Source organism: Bubalus kerabau, chromosome 19 (genome assembly GCF_029407905.1).
Source record: "Bubalus kerabau isolate K-KA32 ecotype Philippines breed swamp buffalo chromosome 19, PCC_UOA_SB_1v2, whole genome shotgun sequence".
Taxonomy (NCBI): domain Eukaryota; kingdom Metazoa; phylum Chordata; class Mammalia; order Artiodactyla; family Bovidae; genus Bubalus; species Bubalus kerabau.
In genome coordinates, this window is record NC_073642.1 from 29244545 (window position 1) to 29271599 (window position 27055).

Sequence of the window (27055 nt, forward strand, 5' to 3'; positions counted from 1 at the left end):
CTTTTTAAATAAGACATTAAGAGAATAAAAACCATAAAGAAAAAGACCAATAAACATTAAAATTAGGGCCACAAAGTAGCAAGTGAAAGGTAAATCATGGATGAGAAGACCTCTGCAATGAATATTGCCATTAGAGGACTAAAAACTACAATGTACAAAAAGTTACTACAAATCAATAACCAATCTTCTCTGCAAACAAATCAGCTCATTCTTACAACTGCGAAAAGTCTCCATTTTTGTTTCCATTTTGCAAAAGGAATATTTAGCTTCTCTGAGAGTTATTCTTCTCTTGTAACTGTCAACACAGAATTCTAAAACTGATTTGAATAGTATTAGAACTATTAAAGAATATATTAAAACTAATGTATTTTAGGGACTTCCCTGGTAGTCCCGTGGCTAGGACTGGACTCCCACAATGAAGGGGGTCTGAGTTGGATTCCTGGTCAGGGAACCAGATCCCACATGCCACAACTAAAGATCAAAGATCCAGATCCCAGGTGCCACAACTAACATCCAGTGCAGCCAAATAAATAAATACAATTTTAATACTAATGTATTTTAACTATTTTTATGATTAAAAATAATTTATAATCATACAAACTTTATAAAGACATTAAAATATACATTTGAAATATTAAATACTTAAAATGTTGAAGTTAAATGGAAAAGAAACAAATTTAAAAAATTAAAATCATTAATAATCCTTGATGCATACACTCATCCCTGTGAATATTTTAGAATTTTTCTCTAGACTTTCTATTAATACCTACAGACATGTCCATGTACCTTGAATACATTAACATAACACATGCATGACCATTTCAGTTGGGTCTGAAATAAGGGCAGGTTGTTCACATGCCGACACCGTCCATCAACAGGAGATGCCAGCCGACAAGTGAGGCTCAGAGCAACAACAGTTAATGTCACTTCTAGAGGAGGAACCGTCACAGGAGTGACAGCTCAGCACCAGCTAAGGACCACATGAAGATGGTGGGTTAAAGAAGTCTTGGAAAAACAGGATGCAGAATTAGAGGGGTTAGGACGAGAATCAGTACACTGTGAAAGAACTTCAGGAAGATGATACTGTCAACTGATGGATCCTGCAAAGAAGTCAGGACAATGGCTGAAGAAAAGGCATCTGAGAAAAGACACTTCACCTGGTAAAATATCAGATTACGAGGAACGGGAAGACTAGGAGACAAAGCTGTGTGTGGACCTCACAGTCAGCAAACTTGGCAGGAAGAGAGGGTGACACACCAGCGGAAGCTCAGCCTGGTCCACTGAGAGATGGGGATGCGGGAAGAGACAGGAAAGGAGGGCGTGGCGGCCTGCTGACAGCATCCCCACAGGGACTGGCCCAAGCTGAGGACGGACAGGCGGAGGGCCTCCAGCCAGTAACTACGGTCAGCTTCCTACCAGGGCCTAGCACGGGACAGAAGCCTAAAGCAAGACGCATCCCGCCAAGTTGTATCTGACAGCACACAGAATACAAAAAAGAGGAAAGTCTCTCATTCTGTCTTTGCTTCAAGTCACTCATGGCAGGAGAACCAAGATTTGAGAGAAACGTCACAAAAACTGATGCTGAGGGAAATTTTTATAACTAGGTATCTGATGACACAAAGGACAGATAAGCACTTGTTTCCTTAAAAGAAAGAAAGTCCTGACTTCTTCGAAATTATCTTTGACTGTGTCAATCTACACTACTGGCTGATGCCATATGTAATGAATGTCTCTGTGCTATGTGGGCAACTGCATAAGTGCTCATTTAAGACACAAAATTAAAAGCCAAATAATTCACGGTGAAGCAACCCAACCCGTGTTTTCTTAAACATCTGTGATTAAAGCAGGAATGTGGTGATTCACAGTTCTCTCCAGGTTACCCTGGGGCAGCGCCCAGTGGTGACAGGGGTGCAGGCCAGCTGTGATCTCCCAGCCCCTGTGGCATCCCCTACACTCCTCCTCGCAGCGCCCTGACTGATGCTAAATGGAGATACCCCTACGCCAAGCCCCAAAACTGGAGAGACAAGGACGGTGACTGGCCGCTTTAATTACTCCTTAAAACAGATCTAAAATTCATGAGTAATAAATTTTTTTTCAAACTTTAAACTTTTTATCTTATATCAGGTATAGCCCATTAACAAACAATGCTGTGATAGTTTCAGGTAAACAGCGAAAGGACTCAGCCATACACATATATGTATCCATTCTCCTCCAAACTCCCCTCCCACCCAGGTTGCCACATAACATTGAGCAGAGTTCCCTGTGCTATACAGGAGGTCCTTGTTGGTTATCCATTTTAAATATAACACTGTGTACATGTCCATCCCAAACTCCTTAACTATCCCTTCCCCCTGGCAACCATAAGTTCATTCTCTAAGTCTGTGAGTCTCTTTCTGTTTTGAAAGTTCATTTATATCATTTCTTTTTGATTCCATATATATGGGATGTCGTAAGATATTTTTCCTTCTCTGACTTACCTCAATGAGTAATAAAATTTTTAAAAGAATGTTTATCTTCTAAGTGTACACATGACTGAAGCTTATGGCTGAAGTGTTTGGAACTTCTAACATGGTTTTCAGCTTCAAATACAAATATCAGAGGCAAAAGCTAATCAGCTTTATTACAGGAAGGGTGTGAAGAGCTGATGTGATTTGAGGAAGTAAATAACGCTTGCAAAGACTGTCATTTGACTGAATTTACAAAATGTTCGATAATTCTAATTTCTGAAATAGCTGTGACCTTCCTATAAATCATTCAGCTAAGGGTGGATGTCCCAGAGGTGGTTCAAATCCACGCACGAGAGGCAAACTCTCAGAAGTACCTGGCGAGTGACCATCAGAAATGAAGTCAAAGCACCACATCCTCCCTGCTTCCAGGCACGCTTCTTCTGTTTATTACATTAATACCCCACAAAACACTTGTATGTCTCCCAACACTCGGCATTTAACTCTGTTAGCTGAAATCACACCATAAACCATTTCTTCTCTCTCTCTTCAGAGGGTCCTTATTCTCAAATTTCTCCTCAAATTCCACTCTTCATATTTACCTTCTCAACCTCCTCTGCTCCAGTCATCAAAAGTACTCGACTCTGTTAGCCCCCGTCACTTTTGGCATTACTGTCAGGAATTTTCTTAAAATTCTGGCATCTCGCCTGAGGTGCAGGTAGCTTTACAAGAGCCATCCAGAGCAGTGTTAACACGACCAGGAGAGAACAATTAGGAATGGGCCAAACTAGCTCCCTTTACGGAGGAAAGACCCTGGCCCCGACTCCATTCCAACTGTCTCTCCTAGAGCCACACCTGGTCTCAGTGCCACTGCTCCCCTGACAACTTCTTAAACTTCCACGCCCAGCACTCCAGCCAAAGCTGCACTAGGCCCACCAACACTCTCTCTTCTGACTTCATGTCCTTGCATTATCACTCTGGCCCCAGGGACCATCATCTCCATCATCCTCTTATCTAGAACTTCAATTCTCCCCACTCGATCTCTTCTGGACCGGCTAGCCTGCTGCGCCAGGCTGCAGAGCCTGTCTGGAGAGCATCACAAAGGCCTGCCGTCCCCTGCAGTCATGGTCTCTGACCTCAGGGTCCCTCAACCTTGCCTGCAATCAATGCCCACAGTCCCAGTCACTTCCCTCTCTTTCTGTCCCTCAGCAGCAACCCTGCATCATCACCTCTCCTCGGAAGCTCACCCAATCCTTCCTCCTGACTAGTGCTTTCCATGCCCTTCCAGCCCACCTTACTCTGTGCACACTATTCAGTTCTCGCTGGGGCGGGGCTCCTTACTCTGTGCTGTGAATCCCACCCACCTGACCCCACCCCCTGCAGCAGCAGAGCCCTCTATCTCTGTCCCTGCTCCCCTCTCCCACCCCAATAATTCCAAAGGATCCCCCAGGCATAGAAAGATGCTCAACACTCTCCCATTTCTACAAAATGGCATATATTGAAAATGACAAACTTCTGTAGACTAGGTTTAACACTCACCAAGTGCTAACACAGCAGTGTGCTCAACCTTCACCATATCGTTTTCCTGTGCTGTCAGTAGATGGCTCCCCTGCTCTTTCCTGTAGACGCTGACTATTCTCATCCCTGAGCTGCTGATCAAGCCTCCAGCCATCCTGTGGGATCAAAGGGACCATCCACTGGCTCCCCAAACTGAGGCTTTCTTTCTCACATCAGCAGCTCTGATCACCCCACCCCCAACCTGGTTTCAGCTGGGACTTGGGCACCTGCTGGGATGGCAGGTGACCCTGGACGCCCACTGACTCCACTTGCTTCCAACCAATCTCCTGAAAAAGAACCAGCTTTTTCTGCTGAGGGTCCTGACTCCATCTTAACCCTAGGAATTACTAGGGGTCCCTTCACCTCAACTTCACATCACTATACTTAGGAGCTGAATAAAAGCCTGGCCTTTAGGAAGCTCCTCCTAGGTGGACAGTTAAGACTTTGCACATGGGACATGGGCTGTCCTGCTGCAGCTCAGCTGGTCTCCTCACCCCTGACTCCCTTGTTCCTCTTATTTTCTACCATCTCCAAGCCATCTCTCATCAAATCTATGGCAAACACCCATGCCACAACAGACAGCCATTTCATTCACTACATATTTTAAGTTCTGGTAAGTGTTACAACCAGGGCTTCCCTGGTGGCTCAGTGGTAGAGAACCCACCTGCCAATGAAGGAGACTTGGGTTCAATCCCTGGGTCGGGAAGATCCCCTGGAGAAGGGAATGGTAACCCACTCCAGTATTCTTGCCTGGGAAATTTCATGGACAGAGGAGCCTGATGGGCTATAGTCCATGGGGTCACAAAGAGTCGGACACAACTGAGCGACTACATAACAACACAGAGTGGTATAACCAGATTCTGAAATCTACACGACTCATCAGTGGTGAGCAAACGACACTATTACAGACCCCATTATATTTCATTATCATATATTATATACAACAATGAGTGCTCTATGGTTTATGCTCAGAGAAGAGCATCATTTTAAGAGCACGGAGTATGTGAAACTGTTCAGCCAAAAACAATGAAGAAAAGATTACTATCAGGTGGTCATAAACTGGAAAGTCAGACCCTGAACAAAGATTTAGGAAGTCTTAGGCTAACAAGGGGTTAACCGGTGGCTCAGTAAGTTAAGAATCACCTGCAGTGCAGGAGATTCAGGAGACTCGGGTTCAATCCCTGGGTTGGGAAGATCCCCTGCAGAAGGAAATGGCAACTCACTCCAGTATTCTTGCTTGGGAAATGCCACGGACAGAGGAGCCTGGCAGGCTATAGTCCAATGGGGTCACGAAAGAGTTGGACATGAATGAGTACATACACACACATACACACAAACACAGGCTTACAAATATACTGGTTTCCACTGGATAAATTCTCTATTGTCTCATTTTTTACCATCCAAACAAAGGAACTGATAATGTTTTTTTAAAAAAAAAGATCCAAAATAAATCTGAGAAAACACAGAGAAAGTTAGCTATAACTTTATATATTGTATCTTATGAAATTAAAATGAAGAAAAACCCAGCATGCTAAAACCCACAGGCACTATTATACTTCATGACAGCACCACAAAGCAGAATTTAATAACTTCAAAAAGCAGGTATCTAGGACTTCCCTGGTGGTCCAGCGGTTAAGAATCTGCCTGCCAATGCAGGGAACACAGGTTCAATCCCAGTTTGGTAGGATCCCACTGACCTCAGGGCAACTAAGACCTTGCACCACAACCACTGAAGCCCACATGCCCCAGAGCCCGTGCTCCATCACAAGAAAAGCCACTGCAATGAAGAGCCTGGAACTGCAACTAGAGAACAGTCCTCACTCCCCACAACTAGAGAAAAGTCCATGCAGCAACAAAGACCTAGTGCAGCCAAAAACATTAAAAAAAAAAAAACTAAAAAAGCAGTTATCAGATACCATCTGCATGTGATGTGCAAAGGAAACAATAAGTATACATCCTAAAACAGACAATGCTAATGCCTGACGCGGTCCAAGATACAAAACGACAGACAGAGAGACATGCTGAACACACTATCATCTGGAGAGTAAGTCAGGAAACAGGACAGCCCGACTCTGTCCTCTCCTACAGGACGGTCTTGGGAATGCTACTTCTTCAGCAAGGCTGTCCTTGTGCCCTGCTCAAAATGCACCTAAACATGAGAAAGTGCAAGGAAAAGCATGTCTCTTCACTAGGAAGAAATCTAATTATCAGATGCTAAATCCAAGTGTTACGCAAAAACAAAATTTAGATGAAATAAAATACGGCTGCCTCAAAGCATTAGCAGGTCTTGCCAATCTCACTGTACCTCACTAACAATTTCAAGGAGGAAAACATAAACATTTGAACCATTTAAAATTACACAGTCCACTAAACATTCTGCTGTGAACACAGAACACATGGTGTGCTTGTTTTATAGGACATGTACAAAGAACCACATTTATGTGGAAGCCAAGGTTAAGACTTTAAAAATATTTAAAGTAGCAATAAGAACATGCTGAATTATATAATTTCTAAAATGTTGAAAATGAAGTCTCATGCCAAAATAGTAGGAAGATGCCAGCGATTATGAGTTATTGAAATAAGATGCAGTAACTTAAAGTATACAGTAAGAGCAAAAGGGAAAAACTAAAATATTTTAAAATCTAGTTCATGATTTTCATTTTCTAATTATAATACATCTTTCAAAATTTAATACACAATAGAGAATGGAAAAACAAAGTTAATAAATGCTTACAAAGATGGTTCCTATAATAAATGCTTACAAAAATGGAAATGACTATCAAAATATGATTTTTAAAACAACTGAAAGCTAAAATCATGTTTGGAGTACAGGTACATAGCTAGTTTCAAAGAATTTCAACTAAGTTGCTTTTTTAAAAGCAATCAAGAAAATAGTTGACTTCTTCCAGACAGCAGAGTCCCTAAGCACTTTCAGTTTTCATCCCAAAGAAGAAAACAGAGCCACTGCTGTCATCCTGCTGCTGCTGCTGCTAAGGCGCTTCAGTCGTGTCCGACTCTGTGCGGCCCCATAGACGGTAGCCCACCAGGCTCCCCCGTCCCTGGGATTCTCCAGGCCAGAACACCAAAGTGGGTTGCCATTGCCTTCTCCAATGCATGAAAGTGAAAAGTCAAAGTGAAGTCGTTCAGTCGTGTCTGACTCTTAGCAACCTCATGGACTGCAGCCTACCAGGCTCCTTCGTCCATGGGATTCTCCAGGCAAGAGTCCGGAGTGGGTGCCATTGCCTTCTCCACATCGTGCTGCAGCTATCCTCAATTATCAGAGTCCCCAGCATGTAAGTCACCTTTAGACAAGCACAGGGTGGCCCCGTACACTTCTCTGCCCTCAGCAGCACCTTCTAAATACCAAGAGCTTCCAGAGAGTCAAACCACCAAACACCTTCCAGGTGGAAAGGCCTTCCACTTTCATTTCCATCTTAAAGTCCACCAGTCACAAATTTAAGCAGAGGTGCGACAGGCAGGAAGTAGGAAGAAGGAAGCTTTCAGGCAGCAAGGCCCCAGTGGCTGGTCCTCTTGGGTGGCAGGTCACTTGCTGGGAAGCCCTGCCCCCAAGTGGCCACCAGCTATCCTGCCCAGGCAGCAGGGAGAAGGCCACGTGTTCTGTAGAGAGATCTGGGAATAGTCTCCTACCAGACTCTCTCTCTGCCCAGCCTCAGGCCCAGTGTCCTGGACCAGGTGACCACATGCAGGTAGCTTCCCTGAAGGGAAGCAGCTGCCAGGCCCACAGCTGCCTCACAGAGAAGCCCTTGGGGGCTTCAGCCAATGCTGACTTCCAAGATCTGAGCCCCAGTTAATGGATATCTGCCCTGCTCACACTTGTATTTCACTGCCAGTGCAATACAGAAAAGGTTGTGTGTGATATCTATGACCTTTTCATTAACAGTAAAGTTGTATGTAAAGGTCATGGATGGCTTCCTCTGATTCTGGGGCCTACAGGACGTCCCAGTGTCCTGGCCCTGCTGTGTTCCTCCTCTGCCCTGTACCAGGTCTGTGGGCTGGGACCTGCTCTTCCAGCTGCCTGGGCCTCTCCTGTCAGGCTTCAGCCTCCTCCCAAGGCAGAACCCTCAGCCACCAACCTCTGCCCACCAGCCCCACTTCCCATCTGTCCTGTGCCTCTGTCCACCTCGGGGACAGGCTCTCAACACCTCTGAAGGTGAGAGCCAGTTCCAAGCCGATGGGGGACTCTCAGAGCAGGGGTGGTTTCCAGAAAAAACAGGCCACGTAGAGATCAGGGAGGACTGGGTCTTGTGTCCGCACCCAGACAGGCTCTGAAGAGCAAGCGCTCCTATGATCTATGAAGTTACCACTGAAGAGAAGTGGCGCTACCCTCCCACACCCACCACCAGAAAGGACACAGTGAAGAAGCACCAAGGACATCAAAGGCCTCCTCTCCGCCTGCTGTCCTCTTAGGGCTGCCCCAGCTCAGGCCAAGAGTTGGCACCTCCTATACCAGGCCCACAGTCAACAGCCCTCACTACTGACTATCGAGTGACTACAAATGTGGGCATCCCAAAGACAGCAAACAGCAGAGACAGCAAACTACACATTCTGAATCTTTCATTTCCCCTCCTAACACTCAGCAGCTTTGGTTGCATGCAACAAATTTGGGTAATTTCTTTTCCTTTTTATTCTGTTACAAATATTTTCTAATTTTCCTAGTTATGGTTTCTTAGACACATCCATCATTTAAAAGTAGACAATTTCCAAATATATGGGTTTTTTTTAAGTCTCTTTGATATTAATTTCTTATCTTGAAATGAGAAATTTTGAAATTTCAATTGAAAATGTTGCAATCTACGGGGTCACAGTAAGCAGCACACCACTTAGCAACTGAAGAACAACAACAGCAACTCTGCAATCACTCCCTGCGCTTTTTCAGTCTTTTAACTTTACTGAAGTCTTTTGCACTTCGCTGGTGGCTCAGATGGTAAAGGGTCTGCCCACAATGCAGGAGACCTGGGTTCGATCCCTGGGTCGGAAAGATCCTCTGGAGAAGGAAATGGCAACCCACTCCAGTATTCTTGCCTGAAAAACCCCATGGACAGAGGAGACTTGTGGGCTACAGTCCATGGGGTTGCAAAGAATCAGACATGACTGAGTGACTAACATTCACAATTTTACTGAGGCTTTCAATGGCTAAGTCAAAGATCTGTCTTGGTAGATGTCACATTGCCCTTGAAAATATGTGGGGTATTTTCAAATAGCTTTTGATATGATTTCTAACCTAATTCCACAGTGATAAGAGAACAGATTCTGTATGATTTCAATACCTTTAGACCATGAAATTTTGGCACCTAGATTTATGTCCAGTTTCTCCTGGTTTATAGTCTATGGGAACTTGAACAGAATTTATATCCTACTGTTGCATGAAAATCATATAAACCCTAATTACACTGAATTGGTTCATAGTGCTTTTCAGGTCTACTATAACCTTCTACTTTTCTGTCTACTCATTTTATTAATTTTTGAGAGTTTGATATTGAAACTTCAATTAAATATCTTATCTACTTAAAAAAATAATTGTTATAGTAGAACTATATGTAACCTTGTTCTGTATTTTCCAAGTCTCCTGTAAATGGGTTATCATACTTTCATAATTTAAAAAATAAAAAACAGAAAAAACTGTCACATAATAACCAGGTAACCAATTTCTACATATCCTTGAAATTACAGTGTGTGTGCACACAGACACAGGTATACTATGTTATTATTTTTTTTCAGAGATTATTTATTCTGTTCAGCGACAAATATGGAAATCAAATGACTCAGTTCCTTGAGTTAAAAGTAATAAAACAAGATCCTTTCTAAAAACCTGAAACAGATCCATTTCAGGTCAATCAGTTCAGTCACTCAGTCATGTCCAACTCTTTGCGACTCCATGGACAGCAGCACGCCAGGTTTCCCTGTCCATCACCAATTCCTAGAGCTTGCTCAATCAAACTCATGTCCATCAAGTCATCTCAATGCCATCCAGCCATCTCATCTTCTGTCATCCCCTTCTCCTCCTGCCTTCAATCCTTCCCACCATCAGGGTCTTTTCTAACGAGTCAGTTCTTCACTTCAGGTGGCCAAAGGACTGGAAATTCACCTTCAGCATCAGTCCTTCCAATGAATATTCAGGACTGATTTCTTTTAGGACGGACTGGTTGGATCTCCTTGCAGACCAAGAGACTCTTGAGAGTCTTGGACTCTCTTGGACTCTTCTCCAACACCACAGTTCAAAAGCATCAATTTTTCGGTGCTCAGCTTTCTTTATGGTCCAACTCTCACATCCATACATGACTACTGGAAAAACCATAGCTTTGACTAGATGAACCTTTATCAGCAAAGTAATGTCTCTGCTTTTTAATATGCTTTCTAGGTTTATCATAGCTTTTCTTCCATTTTAGGTAAAAAAGTATTATTTCCAAAAATTTACTCATTTAGCAGACATGAAAATAATCTTTTTATTTCTTTTTTTTTTAATTTTATTTTATTTTTAAATTTTACATAATTGTATTAGTTTTGGGGAGGGAGGAGGGTTCAGGATGGGCAACACATGTATACCTGTGGCGGATTCATTTTGATATTTGGCAAAACTAATCTTTTTATTTCTATAATTTTTTCAACCTCTTTTGCCCTGCCTGCCTGTCATCCCATTGTCCTCGGCTAATGTCACTAGCAACCCCCAAACGCTCCCCTCCCTACCCTACCCGCCACTGTAAGTATAGAACCTGGAGGCTGAGTTCACTGCCCTGGGCCCTCTCATAGCCTGGAGGAGGTGCTGTCAAGAAGATGGTACAACTGTCAGCGTCCATGACATGGCTCTTTGTTCTGTGACTATACAAAATAATTACACTATTTCTCTTCTTGATAAAAAGTAAAAAAGACAAATTCTGGTTCCCACTCCTTAAGTGACCCTCTCTGACCACAGGCAGGTCCTTTCCCCTCCTTCACACACCTGCAAGTCATTCACTCCTTTCTGGAAACTGTCCTCCTCAGCTAACACCCATCTACAAATGTCCTCTCCTCGCTCACCTTCTGTGCCCCACCTTTGACCTGGCCATGCTCTCTGGTTCACACTTTAGCTCTCTTAGTTCCCAGAAGCATCCTCATAACAGAATCCTTTTCCCCCAGTGAAATGGAGCCTGTTCTCCTGCCCTCCTGAAGTAGAATAGGTGAACATGGAGCTCCAGGCTGGCGGGGAGGGTAGGGCTCTGCAGAGCTCCAGGCTCAGAACAACCTGCGGTCCCTTACAGGGCCCTGGCAGCTCCCAGCTCATCCCCATACCCTAGCTCCCTCAACCTGGGGACACCCCCCACCTTCCCCCTTACAAAGTCAGATGCCTCCTTCAGGTCCAGTTCCAGGTCAGTTCTTGGTGATTCTCTTCTGCACCAGGCAGGGATGAGCATGGCCTCTACTACTGTCTGTGGTGGAGTGATGTTGTTGACATTTCTGCCTTTTCTATTAAATCAAGACCATTTAAAGGCAGACGAGATGGTGGTGGTGGTAATGGTGTGTGTGTGGTGTGTATGGTGTGTGTGTGTGTGAGAAAGAGAGAGAGAGAGAAAGAGAAAGGTGTGGGGGAGAGGGATTCCAGATGAACCGAACACAAGGCTCAGGAGTGTTCTGCAGTGGGCTACTGCCTTGCTCTGCATGAATAGAAGTGAGTCTATGGGGCGGGCAGTGACTAGAGAGCTTGAGGGGAAAGTGGCCACGGGCCTCCAGTCCTGCCCACAAAAGGAACTGGAGCCCTTGAGGGAGATGGTCAGGCAAAATCCAGGAGCAGCTTTCCTGAGACTGAAATACAAACTAATGCAGAAAACTAAACTAAAGGCTTCTCCACGATTCCCAGGTGGCACTAGTGGTAAAGAACCCGCCTGTCAAAGCACAAAACAGAACAGACAAGATTTCAATCCCTGGGTCGGGACGATCCCCTGGAAGAGGGCATGGCAACCCACAGTATTCTTGCCTGGAAAATCCCATGGACAGAGGAGCCTGGCGGGCTCCAGTCCATGGCGATGTGGAAAGTTGGACATGAACGAAGCGACTTAGCATGCACATGGTCAACTCACAAGTTGGGAATTTCTCACTGGCCAATTTCTCTGAGTCTCTGGCTTCTACCCAGTTTGCTCAAATATATACACTGTGTTCCGCTTCCCTCCATCCAAAGGTTTCTCATTCAGTGCTTGTAAATTGTATTTTTTATATTTTTTCCTTAAGACCTAAATTTCTAAAAGGACCCTGTTTTCTCCTCAGTTCTGACAAATAAAATCCTGCCTAAAACTGGAGCCAACAAACTTTGTAACTAGCAGTTGTTAGTGAAAAGAAACTCTGAAGAGATCAGAGATACCAGCAAAGGTCCAAGATGGAGACAAAATTCTGAGTTCCAAAAGCAATCCAAAAAGCCTGCTGGATAAAGACAGGCTGACAATGTTACAAGAACAAGAGTGATTGGAGCCACTGTGTTTATTAACCATTTACAAAGTCCTTGTAAGACTGTCTGTAAGAGTCCCTTAGAAACATCTGGACATTCATAGTTTAATGGAGAAGTGACCATTACAGACAATGCAGCTCCCACTAACTGGCTGTCAACTGACAGCTGCATTCAGACTGGTCTATGGAAGTCATGAAATCACATCGGCAACCTGATTCTTTTTTTTTATTTCAATATTCAATTGGCTGTACTGGGTCTTAGTTATAGCATGGGGATCTTTAGCTGGGGCATGTGGGATCTAGTTCCCTAATCAGAGATTGAACCTGATTGAATCAGAGGGTCCCCTGCATTGGGGGCACAGAGTCTCAGCCACTGGACCACCAGGGAAGTTCCAACAGCCAGACCCTTCTGTTCCTCAAGCTGAATCCTGTGACTCTGGGAAACTGCTTTGGGTGGTGATTCTGGTGGATCTCTGTACCCTCCAGCCACGTTCCTTCCACAGAGGCCGGGACTGGCCACAGCACATAGGCATCCAGCGATGCGGCCACTCAGGGAGCCCAGACTGGTAAGGACAGACTATTTCTGCTTGAGCACAGAACCTGAGGTTGGTTGTGAGGAAACACGGAACAGACCCCGGATGAGGATCTGTTCAAACCGCCAATAAGAGATACGACACCCAGAAATGATGCATGCTTGGATGGTAGATGTGGACTGGACAGAACTGCCCTGACAGTGCTGACTTCCTGCCTTGGTTCTATGGGCTGCATCGTGATTAGGCAGAGAAAGGCCTAGTGTGAGGGAACTAAACCCAAAAGAATTTAGAGGCCGTGGGATATCGTATCTACAGCTTGCTCTCAAGCGTTCAGCAAAAGACTAGTGACAAGGCACGTACTCACACACACACACATACACATCTCTATGCAGAGAGCGGAGCAGTGGAGCAAACACTATGAAATGTTATCAGTTGGTAAATTTGGGCGATTTGTTATGGCCATTCTCTGTACTGTTCTTATAATTTTTCTTCAAGTTTAAAAATATTTCAAAATGACGTTTAAAAATTCTTCCTATTGTTTATTCTAGTATTTTTTTTGATCTCTCCTTTCCTTACATCTGACAAAGCCCAACAGTCAAGACCCCCAGACACGCCTGCAGACAAACAGAGTGAGGTCTGTGAACTTGCTGCAGCCACAAGGAACCCCAAACATCTCTATGGCAGGGGAGGGGGAGAGCAGCAGGGTGGGAGGTGGCCGGGGTTAAGGGCTCCCAGAGCACCTGGGGAGGGATAGGGCAAGAGTGGGTCACTGCATGGTTCTGGCAAAGACCAGTCAGAATTTATAAACCAGAGGGAGGCTGGATTGGTAGTTTATTTTCAGAGCTCAGGAGAGTCTGAGGAGTGACTGTCAGACTGCTTGGTCTCTGGCCTTACCTGTATGGATGTTTGGGTCTGTATGGACAGGTGTTAAGAGCCGAAACACGGTCTGTGGTGGCCACCATGGCGTGGTCGAGCACAGTTTATGTTTCGCAAGTTGTGGTTTCCATGTTCATTCACAGTGCCTCCTTCTGGCCCACCTGTCAGCCAGGCCATTAATCCACCTAATGAAATCTCTTCCTTTGTTCAATAAATATTTGCCCTGAACTCCACTAAGTCCTTAACATTATGCCAGGCATTATGAAGCTCTCTAGTTTAATGACACATTATCCATCTTTGAAACCAGTGAGGCAATGAGTAGAGATAAACAATGATACGAGATCCTTGCGAGGTTGCACTGTGAAAACAGAGACTTGATGGAATGAGGGAGAACCTGGGGAATACTTTGTTCTGGATAGAGCAGTCAGTCCCAAGTACCACATCAGGAACAAAATCCTCTTGTATTTTAACCATGTGGTTATGTAATTTTTTCTAAAAACATATATACTTTACTGTCTTCAACTGAACATAATTTGATGACATGCTAAGCAAATTTTAGTGGTGCAAATCTAAATCATGCAACATAAAATATTAATGGTCCCACTTCAAACACAAATCTGAAATTACATAAATGCTGTAAATTAAGAATAAGTTTCAAGAATTGCATAACCTGACTGAAATGTAGCCAAACCACTCTATCTGGAAAACAGAAATAAGCCACCTTATTTTGTGACTGCTCTGGGACAATGGGTTCATGACTATATTGTTGTTGTTGCTCAGTCATGTCTGACTCTTTGCAACCCCATGAATTGCAGCACACCAGGCTTCCCTGTCCTTCACCAACTCCCAGGGCTTGCTCAAACTCATGTCCATTGAGTTGGTGATGCCATCTAGCCATTTCATCCTCTGTCATCCCCTTCACCTCCTGCCTTCAATCTTTCCCAGCATCAGGGTCTTTTCAAATGAGTCAGCTCTTCGCATCAGGTGGCCAAAGGACTAGAGCTTCAGCATCAATCCTTCTAATAAATGTTCAGGATTGAGTTCCTTCAGGATTGACTGGTTTGACTTCCTTGCAGTCCAAGGGACTCTCAAGAGCCTTCTCCAACACCACAGTTCAAAAGCATCAATTCTTTGGCAGTCAGCTTTCTTTATGGTCCAACTCTCACATCCATACATGACTACTGGAAAAACCATAGCTTTGACTAGATGGACCCGTGTTGGCAAAGTAATGTCTCTTCTTTTTAATACGCTGTCTAGGTTTGTCATAGCTTTTTTACCAAGGAGCAAGTGTCTTTTAATTTCATGGCTGCAGTCACCATCTGCAGAGATTTTGGAGCCCAAGAAAATAAAGTCTGTCACTGTTTCCATTGTTTCCCCATCTATTTGCCATGAAGTGATGAGACCGGATGCCATGATCTTAGGTTTTTGAATGTTGAGTTTTAGACCAGCTTTTTCACTCTCTTCTTTCACTTTCATCAAGAGTCTCTTTAATTCCTCCTCACTTTTTGTCATAAGGGTGGTGTCACTACATATCTGAGGTTATTGATATTTCTCCTGGTCTTGATTCCAGCTTGAGCTTCACCCATTCTCACATTTTGCATGATGTACTCTGCATATAAGTTAAATAAGCAGGGTGATAATATAGAGCCTTGACATACTCCTTTCTCAATTTAGAACCAGTTCCTTGTTCCACATCTGGTTCTAACTATTTCTTCTTGATCTGCATATAGGTTTCTCAGGAGGCAAGTAAGGCAGTCTGGTATTTGCATCTCTTTAAGAATTCTCCACAGTTTGTTGTGATCCACACAGTCAAAAGGTTTAGCGTAGTCAATGAAGCAGATGCATTTCTGGAACTCTCTTGCTTTTTCTATGACCCAACGATGTTGGCAATTTGATCTCTGGTTCCTCTGCCTTTTCTAAAACCAGCTTGAACATCTGGAAGTTCTTGGTTCACATACTGTTGAAGCTTAGCTTGGTGAATTTTGAGCATTACTTTGCTAGCATGTGAGATAAGTGCAACTGTGTGGTAGTTTGAACATTCTTTGGCATTGCCGTTCTTTGGGATTGTAATGAAAACTGACCTTTTCCAGTCCTGTGGCCACTGCTGAGTTTTCCAAATTTGCTGGCATTTTGAGTGCAGCACTTTCACAGCATCATCTTTTAGGATTTCAAATAGCTCAGCTGGAATTCCATCGCCTCCACTAGCTTTGTCCATAGTGATGCTTCCTAAGGCCCAACTGACTTTGCACTCCAGGATGTCAGGCTCTAGGTGAGTGATCACACCATATTGGTTATCTGGGTTATAAAGATCTTTTTTGTACAGCTTTTCTGTGTATTCTTGCCACCTCTTCTTAGTATCTTCTGCTTTTGTTAGGTCCATACTGTCTGTCCTTTATTGTGCCCATCTTTGCATGAAATGTTCCCTTGGTATCTAATTTTCTTAAAGAGATCTCTAGTCTTTCTCATTCTTTTGTTTTCCTCTATTTCTTTGCACCGATTCACTTAGGAAGGCTTTCTTATCTCCCTTGCTATTCTTTGGAATTCTGCATTCAGATGGGTGTATCTTTCCTTTTCTCCTTTGCCTTTCGTGTTTCTTCTTTTCTCAGCTACTTGTAAGGCCTCCTCAGACAGCCAGTTTGCCTTTTGCAATTTTCTTGGGGATGGTTTTGATCACCACCTCCTGTACAATGTCACGAACTGTATAGGTCTTGATTATGCTTCTCCTGGGACATCATACTGATGCTGGGCACACACACCTTTCACAGAACACCAGATCCATCGTAACTTAACCCCTTCAGATTTGGCTTTAATTAAGCATTAACTATCTGGTCTGTACAGTGGTGAGCTCCAGACCTGCAAGGGTATGTAAGTGGACCTTGCCAGTTACTGACACAATACCCACTTCCTCCTTCTTCCTCACCAGCAGAACCTTACTTTATCCCCTGTAGCCCTGTGCTACCAACACTTCCCACTTCTTATCCTTCCTCAGAACTGGGGAGGACAACATGACACAGTTGCTGCCAAAGAGATATAGGAGGACATCCCTAAGAGAACATGATCTCCTCTGAAATAACTGGACAAGGCTTCCTGGGGACAAAGTCTCCCCTTTAGGCTGGCTCGTGATTCTCATTGGAAACACAAGATATGAGGGCAGTCCTGCAGCAGCCATGCGGAGGCCACAGGAGACAGGCCTGAGGACGCAGGCCTACAGACTGAGGGGGCCTGCACAGGTGGAGAGAGCTGGGTCTCATCACAGCAGAGGGCTGCTGGGCCCATGACTGCCTACCCTAGAAGCCTACTGAGAAAAATCCTTGGCAGCTGATTTTATTACTATTATAAATAACATTAATAAATTACTGTAATTCAATCACCCAACTCTTACATACATATAGCTATTGTTTGTTTATGATTTTTTTTTTTGCACTTCTTTGGTCAAAGAGCCCAAGCTAAGCAAATCAATACACATCATTCGCCAAATCCTGGTCCAGGAAAAGGCCTGATGAGAAAAATGGGAAGGGGTAAAGGGAGCTCCAGGGGAGGGTTTCCATGCTTGTAGGAGAGACTCCCCTCCTTCCAGACCTCATCCATGTGGATGTGAGGCCTGTGCCACACTCATCATGTGACAATCCTACTGATGAAGTCCACTGGATTCAGTGAGTTCTGAAGGTCACCCCACTAGATTCTGCACCTCTAGGAATGTGACCTGATAAACATCCTGAAAGTTCAGGCCACTCTGAGTCAGTGTTTAACATGCAATCAGGAACATTTTCACTGCCTCAAAATGTGAAGGGCATGGCAATTTTGAGAACAGAAGCTGCCATAATCATCTCTTCCACCATCATCACCACCACCATCTGTACCACTACCATCACCTCCATCACAGTTACTGCCACCACCATTATTACCACCATCATGTCCATCACCTCTACCACCATCACACCTCCATTCCACTGCCACAACGATCGCACCACCACCACACATCCCCATCACCACCTCCATCACCACACCAGTACCGTCTACACCACTGCCACCTCCACTATCCCTACCAACTCCATCTCCACCACCACCTCCACTATCACTACCATCACCACCACACCATGACCATCACCACCGTGACCATCACCTCTGCCACCACCACCACCATCACTTTCACCTCCACTATCACCAATACTACTCCACCATCTTAATCACCATGACCCTCACCACCACCTCCGCCTCCAACACTTACCTCCTCTACCTCCATCAGTACCGCCACATCTACTTTGGTTATTCAAACAAAATGTTCCCCTTATTGCTTCATGCTCAGGCATATCCCCCATAACAGGAGCCAATATATGAAGCTGCTTCCTTTTCCTGTATGTCACACGAGTGCCATTATTTTCCATGTCCTTTTGCTCCTCAGCCTCACCACTTTAACATTTAGTGGTCTCTCAGCTTTCCTCTACTCAGCTACCATAGCTATTGAAGCAAAGAGTTAACCAACACAATCAACCAACAAACACTGAATGAGCACAGACCTGTCACGCTCAGCATCTGGGGAATACAAAAGACATGCTCCCTGCCTTTGAGAAGCTGAGGCACATCATCAGTGGGGAGTAGACCATGCACTGAGAGGCGAGAATGCAGTGAGGAGATGTGCAGATGGCCTAGGATCAGCATCCCCAACTACACAGAGATACCCAAAGAGAAGAGAAAGATGCCACGTCATTAGAGCTCAGGGTGAGAGGAGCGGAGAGGACCCACGAGGCTCACTGCTGTTCCTTCTAAACTCTCCTCGGATGAGGCAGGTGTGGGGGTCAGCAGGGAACAGGGAGCAGCAGACTCCTCCCACCAAACCAGGAAGCAGGGTTAGCTGGTGTTCAGTGTCCCGTGCATCTTCTCCCTCCACAGACTCTGCACCTTAACTGCCAGCTTGTCACTCATCTGTCAGGCACCAGTAAAGCAAACCTGACATACAGCCAAGGTCAAAGGGACATTTAGTTTTAAATCAGGCTTCAGCATGCTGCACATCTCACAGGAGGAGGTCGTGGGGAAGGGAAGAAGGAGAAAATTTCGTCACTGAAATTCCCACAGGGGTATACAGATCCTCCAAGAACCTACACAGATGCCCCTTTACCAGGAGAAAATGTTTCTTTTCAAATGTGAAAACTGCTGATCATTACAAAACCACAGAACTATTATTCATGCAGCAGTGAAATGTGACTTATTGGCCCCAAAATGTAACACTCCAAATAATATCTTCACATATAAATACTCCTGGAAGGGCTTGAAACATGTATCATTTTGCCTAAGGGTTCTCAGTGATGACTAAATCCTTCTTTCACTCAAGGCTAAGTGAACAGAGACATAAGTTTTTAATTAGTTCACTGTTTCCATTTATTGTGCAGAGTTTTTGTAGTATTTCTCTGTTGGAAGAAAGAGAAATTAGCAATCAAGGTTTACACCCACAAAGTAGGAAATAAATTCCTTAAGTTCACGTTCAGAACAGCTTCCCAAAAGGAAGGAGTTCCACCCAGCTGGCTCCTATTTTAGAGGGGAGGAATAATTAAGAAAAGCCATCAAATTCCAAGCAGTCTGTTGAATTTTTAAAGTATCACTTAAGATTCTTTGACAATACACTTCAGGATCTGAGAGGGAGGAAGGGACAGAAGTGAAAATGCAACTCGATGGCTCTAAAGTTGATGCAAGGACACTACAGTGACATGGAAGAGCTAAGATCAGAAACACCATTAGCTAGATCTCAAGACTTCTCTTCTTCATATGGATCATCAATACATCACTCCATCACCCCAAGGGAGAAAAGGAACTTGTCACGTCGTTTATATAGCATTTTACACATGAAAGTGTTGAAGAATGGCTCAGGTTTTCTAGGTGTAACACATCTTCATAACAGACTCGTCCATTCCAGGCCTCGCCTGAGAAAACTGTACCAACATTCCTGGGAGCTGTCTGAGGACCTCGGCAGACTGGATGGATTCCAGTCCCCTCAGGAAAATGGGATGTCAATCTATGATGCTGCAGGGTTTACCAAATGAACTGGAAAGACCATCTCATTAAATCCCCACAGAGAAAGCTGAAACAATCACCTCTCCCCAGGGGTGAAACGGCATCTCTCTGACGCCAGAACCAAAGCCAATGGTCTCAGCTGGAACGTGAGGTCTCTCAGCCAGAAATCAGGACCTTGACACCATGGCAAGTGGACCTGCTGCTCCACTTGCCAAGTTCTTCCAAAATCAATAAAGATTGCATTTTTTTCTCAGGCAAAGTTAAAAGCAAAGTGTAAAAATACTACATGTTCCTCTGCTGGTCACACAAATTTGATATATATCCACATGAATGAAGTTTTAGCTCATGACCATGAACTTAGACCATGAACTAAGTTTTAGTCTTTCAATATTAAGGCTCTCTGTTTACTATGGCGGCTGACAAAGGAAGCCATAGATTAATAAAAATTTTTACAATTTAAAAATTAGCATACAGTATGACAAATTTTCCAGTCTGCTTGAACTAGAAGAACATCTCTAAAGAGAGTCCTGCAATGGCTGAGCTATATCCTGACAAGAGTGAGGGTGTGTGCTCTTGTCCCACTGGAAGTCATCGTGGACCCTTTCCCAGGGAGCATCTACCTGTTAAGACTTTGTGGCAAAGGTTTTAAAATCTGGTTCTCCACAATTATATGGTAGAGCCAACTGCATTAGAGAATCAAATCTAAATACTTTTTGCCTCCCATGAAATCCTTTTCTAAACTGTTTTTTAAAAGGGTAACACTCCTTTAAAAAAAAAAAAAAGAAAGAAAATTTGAAAGTGGGGGGATAAAGTCCTTTTTCAGCCCCAGGCCAAAGAAACTCCATGTCCTAATATCTTCTGGATACTACAGTATTATCTGGCTGCAGCTTGTGGTAGAAAGTGGGAATAGCCAAGCTGGGAGAGTGTTCTTTCTATTATTTTATTGTTCAGAAAATCATCAGTTCATGGCTTTGCTAAAAATGTTACATTATGTTCATTTTAAAAATTTCTGACAATCTAAAAATGTTAAACAACAAAATACAAAATTGCTGCCCCACCAACCATAACTGCAAAAACCTGAGACAGAAAATCAAATTGCAAAAAATGCAAACTGATTGTGGTAATTACATTTCATTAATACATTCCCATCGCTGACAAGCAGATGAACTGTCAGAACGTGGCCTTTCAATGCATTCTGCAGAAAGTAGAACTCCAAAGTCAGAGCCAGGACAGTGTGTGCGGCCAAGTACATCCCATACCAGTACCCACAGCTCCTCCCCAGAATCCACTTTCCTGAACTCAGCTGTAGCTCTCCTTGAACCTCAATGTCAGAATCTTTCCCCACAGAGATGTTAAAACGTTTCACCTTTGAGATAAAGTCAAACAAGAAAGATCATCACAAAGAAATAAACTAAGTCTGCACCTGGCCAGTGCTATTTTTCCCATGCTTGGACTGTAAACTATCTTCAGCCAAATCAGCTCTTTCATACACAGAATGAGACAGGAAATCTACCATCAATAATTTGTAATCATGATCATGACAATAAAAAGATAACTCTATTAACCAACTTTTCCTCACAGATGAAATAATCTATTATTTGAGAAACTGAAGTTAACCTTATAAGAAGTTAAGCTTTTCTCCTGTCACATTCCAGAAAAATTTTAACATCTTCCCCAACCACAAAGAATTGTTTAAGCAAGTAAGCATACTTTATGACATGCCAAATTAATCAGTTAGCTGATTATGCTTCAGTAATGATAATAATGATAACATTTTACATCATATAAAATAATGTGATGGAATTTCAACTCTCATTTGTATATTATTCTCAAATTTGAATTAAGAAATAATTAAAATTTGTTTCTCAGTTCGCTTTATTTTAGACAGACTTCTATTTTCCTCTGTCACTCTGGTAGATCTACTCAGCAAGAATTTACCATCTTTTTACCTTTTTCAGTTATTGTTTGAACATCTTCTGATAGGTCACATTTTACCTTCTTAAGACTGACATGGTCAAGTGTACTTTTAAGTAAAATAGTTGGGTAAAATTATTTTAATGAAGATGTTGGAAAATGAAGGAAAAAAACCCAAAACATCCACTATTACTAAAACTTTTCATCAATTATAGGTAAAAGATGTTCCAGTTCTATCCTCAAAAAAGACAGGCTTTACTTCTATACTTTCTAACTGCTTTTTGAAACAATAATGGTCAGTGGTATTTTCATAATTCTGAATTTCTCAGAGCTCAAAAAGGGGAGAAATTAACATATCTAGTCTAAGCATCCCAAACATCCATTAATTTGCCAATGAATCCTACAGCACATACATATGAAAAAAAATCTCACAGCTGGTTTTCTCATAGAGAAAACCCTAGTGTTTCCTTTACGGCATTAAGTAGCTCTTCTAGACCAGGACAACACAATTAACAGGAAAAGACAATGGGGCCTGAACATGGCGGTGTTCTCTAAAGACATCACAAATTTACCATATGCCTTGTGAAAACCTGTTACCTTGCCTGGTGAAAAAAGACCACTAATGTTAACCACCAAGAATGAAAAGAAAACACCACCATTAACTGAACCAGGATCTGTCCTAATATAATAATAGGAGTGCACCTCTATTTTCCAGAACTACCAGGAAGTTGGGTGTTTGGGGTTCATCAAATACTTAGGTCTGTACCTACATTAACATGTGGATTTGTGATTTTCCAAGAAATGTACTTCATCCACTGACCTTAACTCAGTTTTTATTGTAGAGTTCAGGAAACACATCTTTATCTTGGTCTGTGAACCAGAATCATCATTATGAACCACTTATCATAAATGTATCTATGGGTACTGGTTAAGAAAGTTACACCGCTTGGTAATCTGTTAGGTAAACCAGTTTTTACTGAAAAATGCTTAACACAAAATAAGCCTGTTGCCTTTTAATGAAATTTTTTAAAATTCAATTTTTTCATATGCTTTGAAAAGGAAGAAAAGTCTTAAACCATCCACTCACAGTGAGTTCACAGAAATCGATGCTATCGAGGCTCTTGCTCCTGTGCAGTCTCCCTTTAATTCGTCTTAAAGAAGGCTTTCCTTGGCTGACACTAGAAGTAGCACCACTGGGGTTTTCGGAGGACGGCGTTACCCTGCAAGAAGAGGAAAGCACTTAAGACGCCAGGCTCGCAGATGAGCACATTTCTCAGTACAAGGTAGACATTTACTCGACAACAGCTGTGGAAAAGCCATCCTTTTCCAGCTAGAGAGCTAAGAACCACAGTGGAGCTGCCTTCTATCAGGCACCTGTCTAGGTATTTCTCAGCAGCTTGTGAGTTTAGAGATCTCTAGCGACAGTTCAAATATTACAACATAGGATCCACTGAGAGTCAGTTCTGTGACCATCAGAGAAGCAATCAAGACTGGACTGAAGTTTCCTAGGTGACTGAGAAGTGCTGTTCCCTGGGGTAGTTATTCATCAAGTGCTCAGCTGGGCGCCTGGCACACCAGTGCACCAGCCATCATGTGCACCAACACAGACACTGTTCAGGAGGCTTTTGTTAAGTATGAAAATAGCCTTTAAAAATCTAACCATGACAGCCGACACTTAATTCAGTATTACTATGGAACTAAGAAAATACAGTTAAGAAGAAACGGCACATGAACTAAGCCATCTACACAACACACACTGGGCTATGTGTTCACACATACAAACACACACTCAAGACTGCCATGTGTTCTCCCACGTCTGTGCCACTGCTGGTGGCAGTCCTAAACAAGATGCCTTGGGAATCTGGGAGGAAACTGCTCAGTGGATTATGGTCTCAGCAATAATAAAGATTATAAGGTAATGAGACTGATTTGTAAGTGAGGTCTGGGAAAAACAGCATTCTTATTATACTCAGAGCTTCTATTTGTAATACATTTCATGTTCATGAATTTATCAACCTTCACACCATATTTAACTTTTGATATTTAAAATGCTGTTATCTGGGACTTCTCTGGGCGTCCAGGCTTTATGACTCCATGCTTCCACTGGAAAGGCCATGAGTTCAATCCCTGGTTGCGGAACTAAGATTCCATATGCCTCTTGGCCCAAAAATCAAAACACAAAATATAAGCAATATTGTAACAAATTCAATAAAGACTACAAATGGCCCACATTAAAAAAAAAAAACTTTAAAAAAATAAAATGTTTTCTGAAAAGGATAAGCTATGTCTGCTACTGCTTGAAAAGGACACAAGGATGACTCCTAGCAAAACAAATTGAACTTAATAAAAATACGATAGGAGTAAATACCATAAAAGAGACTTGTTTAGGTACACCTACAGTGGGCTGGAGGAACCACAAGCTGGAATCAAGATTGCCGGGAGAAATATCAATAACCTCAGATATGCAGATGACACCACCCTTATGGCAGAAAGTGAAGAACTAAAGAGCCTCTTGATGAAAGTGAAAGAGGAGAGTGAAAAAGTTGACTTAAAGTTCAACATTCAGAAAACTAAGATCATGGCATCTGGTCCCATCACTTCATGGGAAATAAATGGGGAAACAGTAGAAACAGTGGCTGACTTTATTTTTCTGGGCTCCAAAATCACTGCAGATGGTGATTGCAGCCATGAAATTAGAAGACGCTTACTCCTTGGAAGGAAAGTTATGACTAACTAGGCAGCATATTAAAAAGCAGAGACATTAATTTGTCAACAAAGGTCTGTCTAGTCAAGGCTATGGTTTTTCCAGTGGTCATGTATGGATGTGAAAGTTGGACTATAAAGAAAGCTGAGCGCCAAAGAATTGATGCTTTTTAACTGTGGTGTTGGAGAAGACTCTTGAGAGTCCCTTGGACTGCAAGGAGAGCCAACCAGTCCATCCTAAAGGAAATCAGTCCTGGGTGTTCATTGGAAGGACTGACATTGAAGCTGAAACTCCAATACTCTGGCCACCTGATGCGAAGAGCTGACTCATTTGAAAAGACCCTGATGCAGGAGGAGAAGGGGATGACAGAGGATGGGATGGTTGGATGGCATCACTAACACAATAGACATGGGTTTGGGTGGACTCCGGGAGTTGGTGATGGACAGGGAGGCCTGGCATGCTGCGGTTCATGGGGTCGCAAAGAGTCAGACATGACTGAGCGACTGAACTGAACAGTTTAAAAGTACTCCGTCCACACAGTTAGAATACTTGAACAGTACAGAAAGACACAAAAATGACAAATAAAAGCCTGGTGCTTCCCTGGAAGTCCAGCAGTTAGGACTCCAAGCTTCTACTGCAGGGGTGGGAGTTCAATCCCTGGTTGGGGAACTAAGATCCAGTGTCCAGCATGGAGAGGCACAGATCAAAAAAAGGAGGAAAAAAAAAAAGGCCTCCCTTATCACCCTCATGCCAAATCTCTACCATTTTTCTTAAGGACAATCATTACCAACAGTTTTCTGGAAAACCTCTCAAATGATCACATTTATCTATGTGTGTTTTAATCTCCTTTTGAAAATTTTAAGGAACCAAATTGTTTATATTGCCCTGTATCTTATATTTTTCACTTAATTACCTATCTTGACACTCTTCCCATTATAACCCATACAGATCTATTTCATTCTTTTTTAATGGTTAACCATAGCATTGTCATTGCTGTTTAGCTGCTAAGTTGTGTCCAACTCCTTGCAACCCCATGGACTGTAGCCCACCAGGCTCCTCTGTCCATGGGGATTCTCCAGGTAAGAATACTGGAGTGGGTTGCCTTTTCTTCATCCTGGGGATCTTCCCAATCCAGGGACCAAACCTGAGTCTCCTGCGTTGCAGGCAGATTCTTTACCACTGAGCTATGAGGGAAGCCCCACTTCATAGTAAAGGTGTACCATATTTATTTAAACATTTCCCTGTGATGAGCATTCAGTTTAGGTTTCAAATGTTTGCTCCAAAAAAGAAGAAAAAAGAAGCTCCAATTAAGCGACTATGAAAGTGAAGTTGCTCAGTCATGTCTGACTCTTGGTGACCCCATGGACTACAGCTTACCAGGCTCCTCTGTCCATGGGATTCTCCAGGCACGAGTACTGGAGTGGGTTGCCATTTCCTTCTGCAGGGGATCTTCCCATCCCAGGGATTGAAGCCGGGTCTCCCACATTGTAGGCAGACGTTTTACCGTTGGAGCCACCAGAGAAGTGCTATCAAACCAAAAATCAATAGTTTTAGGAGCTCCTAACTTCTCTCTCTTCATCCCTTTCTTTTGTGACTCTTCAGCTTACTCCTCCAGATTTCTAATTTGCTTTTCAGTTCTGTCAATTTGTCCATTCTTTCACTTCAATGAGTAAATTTTACATTTCTAGTGTCCAGTATGTTTTTATTAACAGAATTCTCTCCTGTATCTTTCTGAAAAACATGTAGATCCAATGTTTTTTTTTCCTTCAGAGACTATAGTTTCTCTGCCTGTTGAAGATGCTAAGTAAGTCTCTAAAGACTGGCTTTTCCCAACTGCTGTGTGATCTGTACAGTCTACATCTATCTCCACTGGAGAACTTCTGTATCCCCACAGGAGGGCTTACCAGGCCTGCCCGCAGCAGCTTTGGCAGACAGGACACACTGCCAGAAGGCATGTGAGGCCGTGTCTCTTCTGGGTCAGGGCACGCAGTGGCCATCTCAGGTCCAGCCCCAGTGCCCACGGTACCACCACAGTGAGAAAGCAACATGGCTGTCCCCTCGGCTTCACATCTCAGTGAGGACAAGCGGTCGTATCCGATGAACTCCCCCCATGCCCTCAGCTCCTTCCAGTCCTTGAAGCTACCTTAAGCCGTCCACCCTTAACTTCGCAGCCATCTTCTGCATTTTCTGGACAATGGTTTCAGCGAGGCTGTTCTCTATGGAACTACCCCTGCCTACTAACTACTCCTCAGTTGTTGTTGTTGTTCAGTTGCTAAGTCGTGTCCAACTCTTTGCACTCCCAGGACTGCAGCATACCATGCTCCTCTGTCCTTCACTATCTCCCAGAGTTTGCTCAAATTCATATCCATTGAGTCGGTGATGTTACCCAACCATCTCAACCTCTGTCGCCCACTTCTGCCCTCAATCTTTCCCAGCCTCAGGGTCTTTTCCAATGAGTCAGCTTTTCCCATCAGGTGGCTAAACTATTGGAGCTTCAGCTACTTCTCTACTTCTCAGAGATCCCTCAAAAATGCTGGGCCATTGATAGTATTCTTCATTGTTAACCCAGACTGTTATCATTAATGCTG

At 43.3% G+C, this 27055-nt stretch overlaps 1 protein-coding gene across 5 annotated transcripts in view; it reads right to left on the reverse strand.

The window, feature by feature from the left end:
• TJP1 (tight junction protein 1) overlaps positions 1-27055 on the reverse strand; it is a 260747-nt gene that overhangs the window by 225903 nt on the left and 7789 nt on the right. For all 5 annotated transcript variants that reach the window (XM_055555709.1, XM_055555705.1, XM_055555704.1 and 2 more), the window contains exon 2: positions 22851-22983. In XM_055555709.1, the coding sequence (XP_055411684.1) occupies positions 22851-22983 (133 nt within the window). The remainder of the gene's footprint in view (positions 1-22850; positions 22984-27055) is intronic.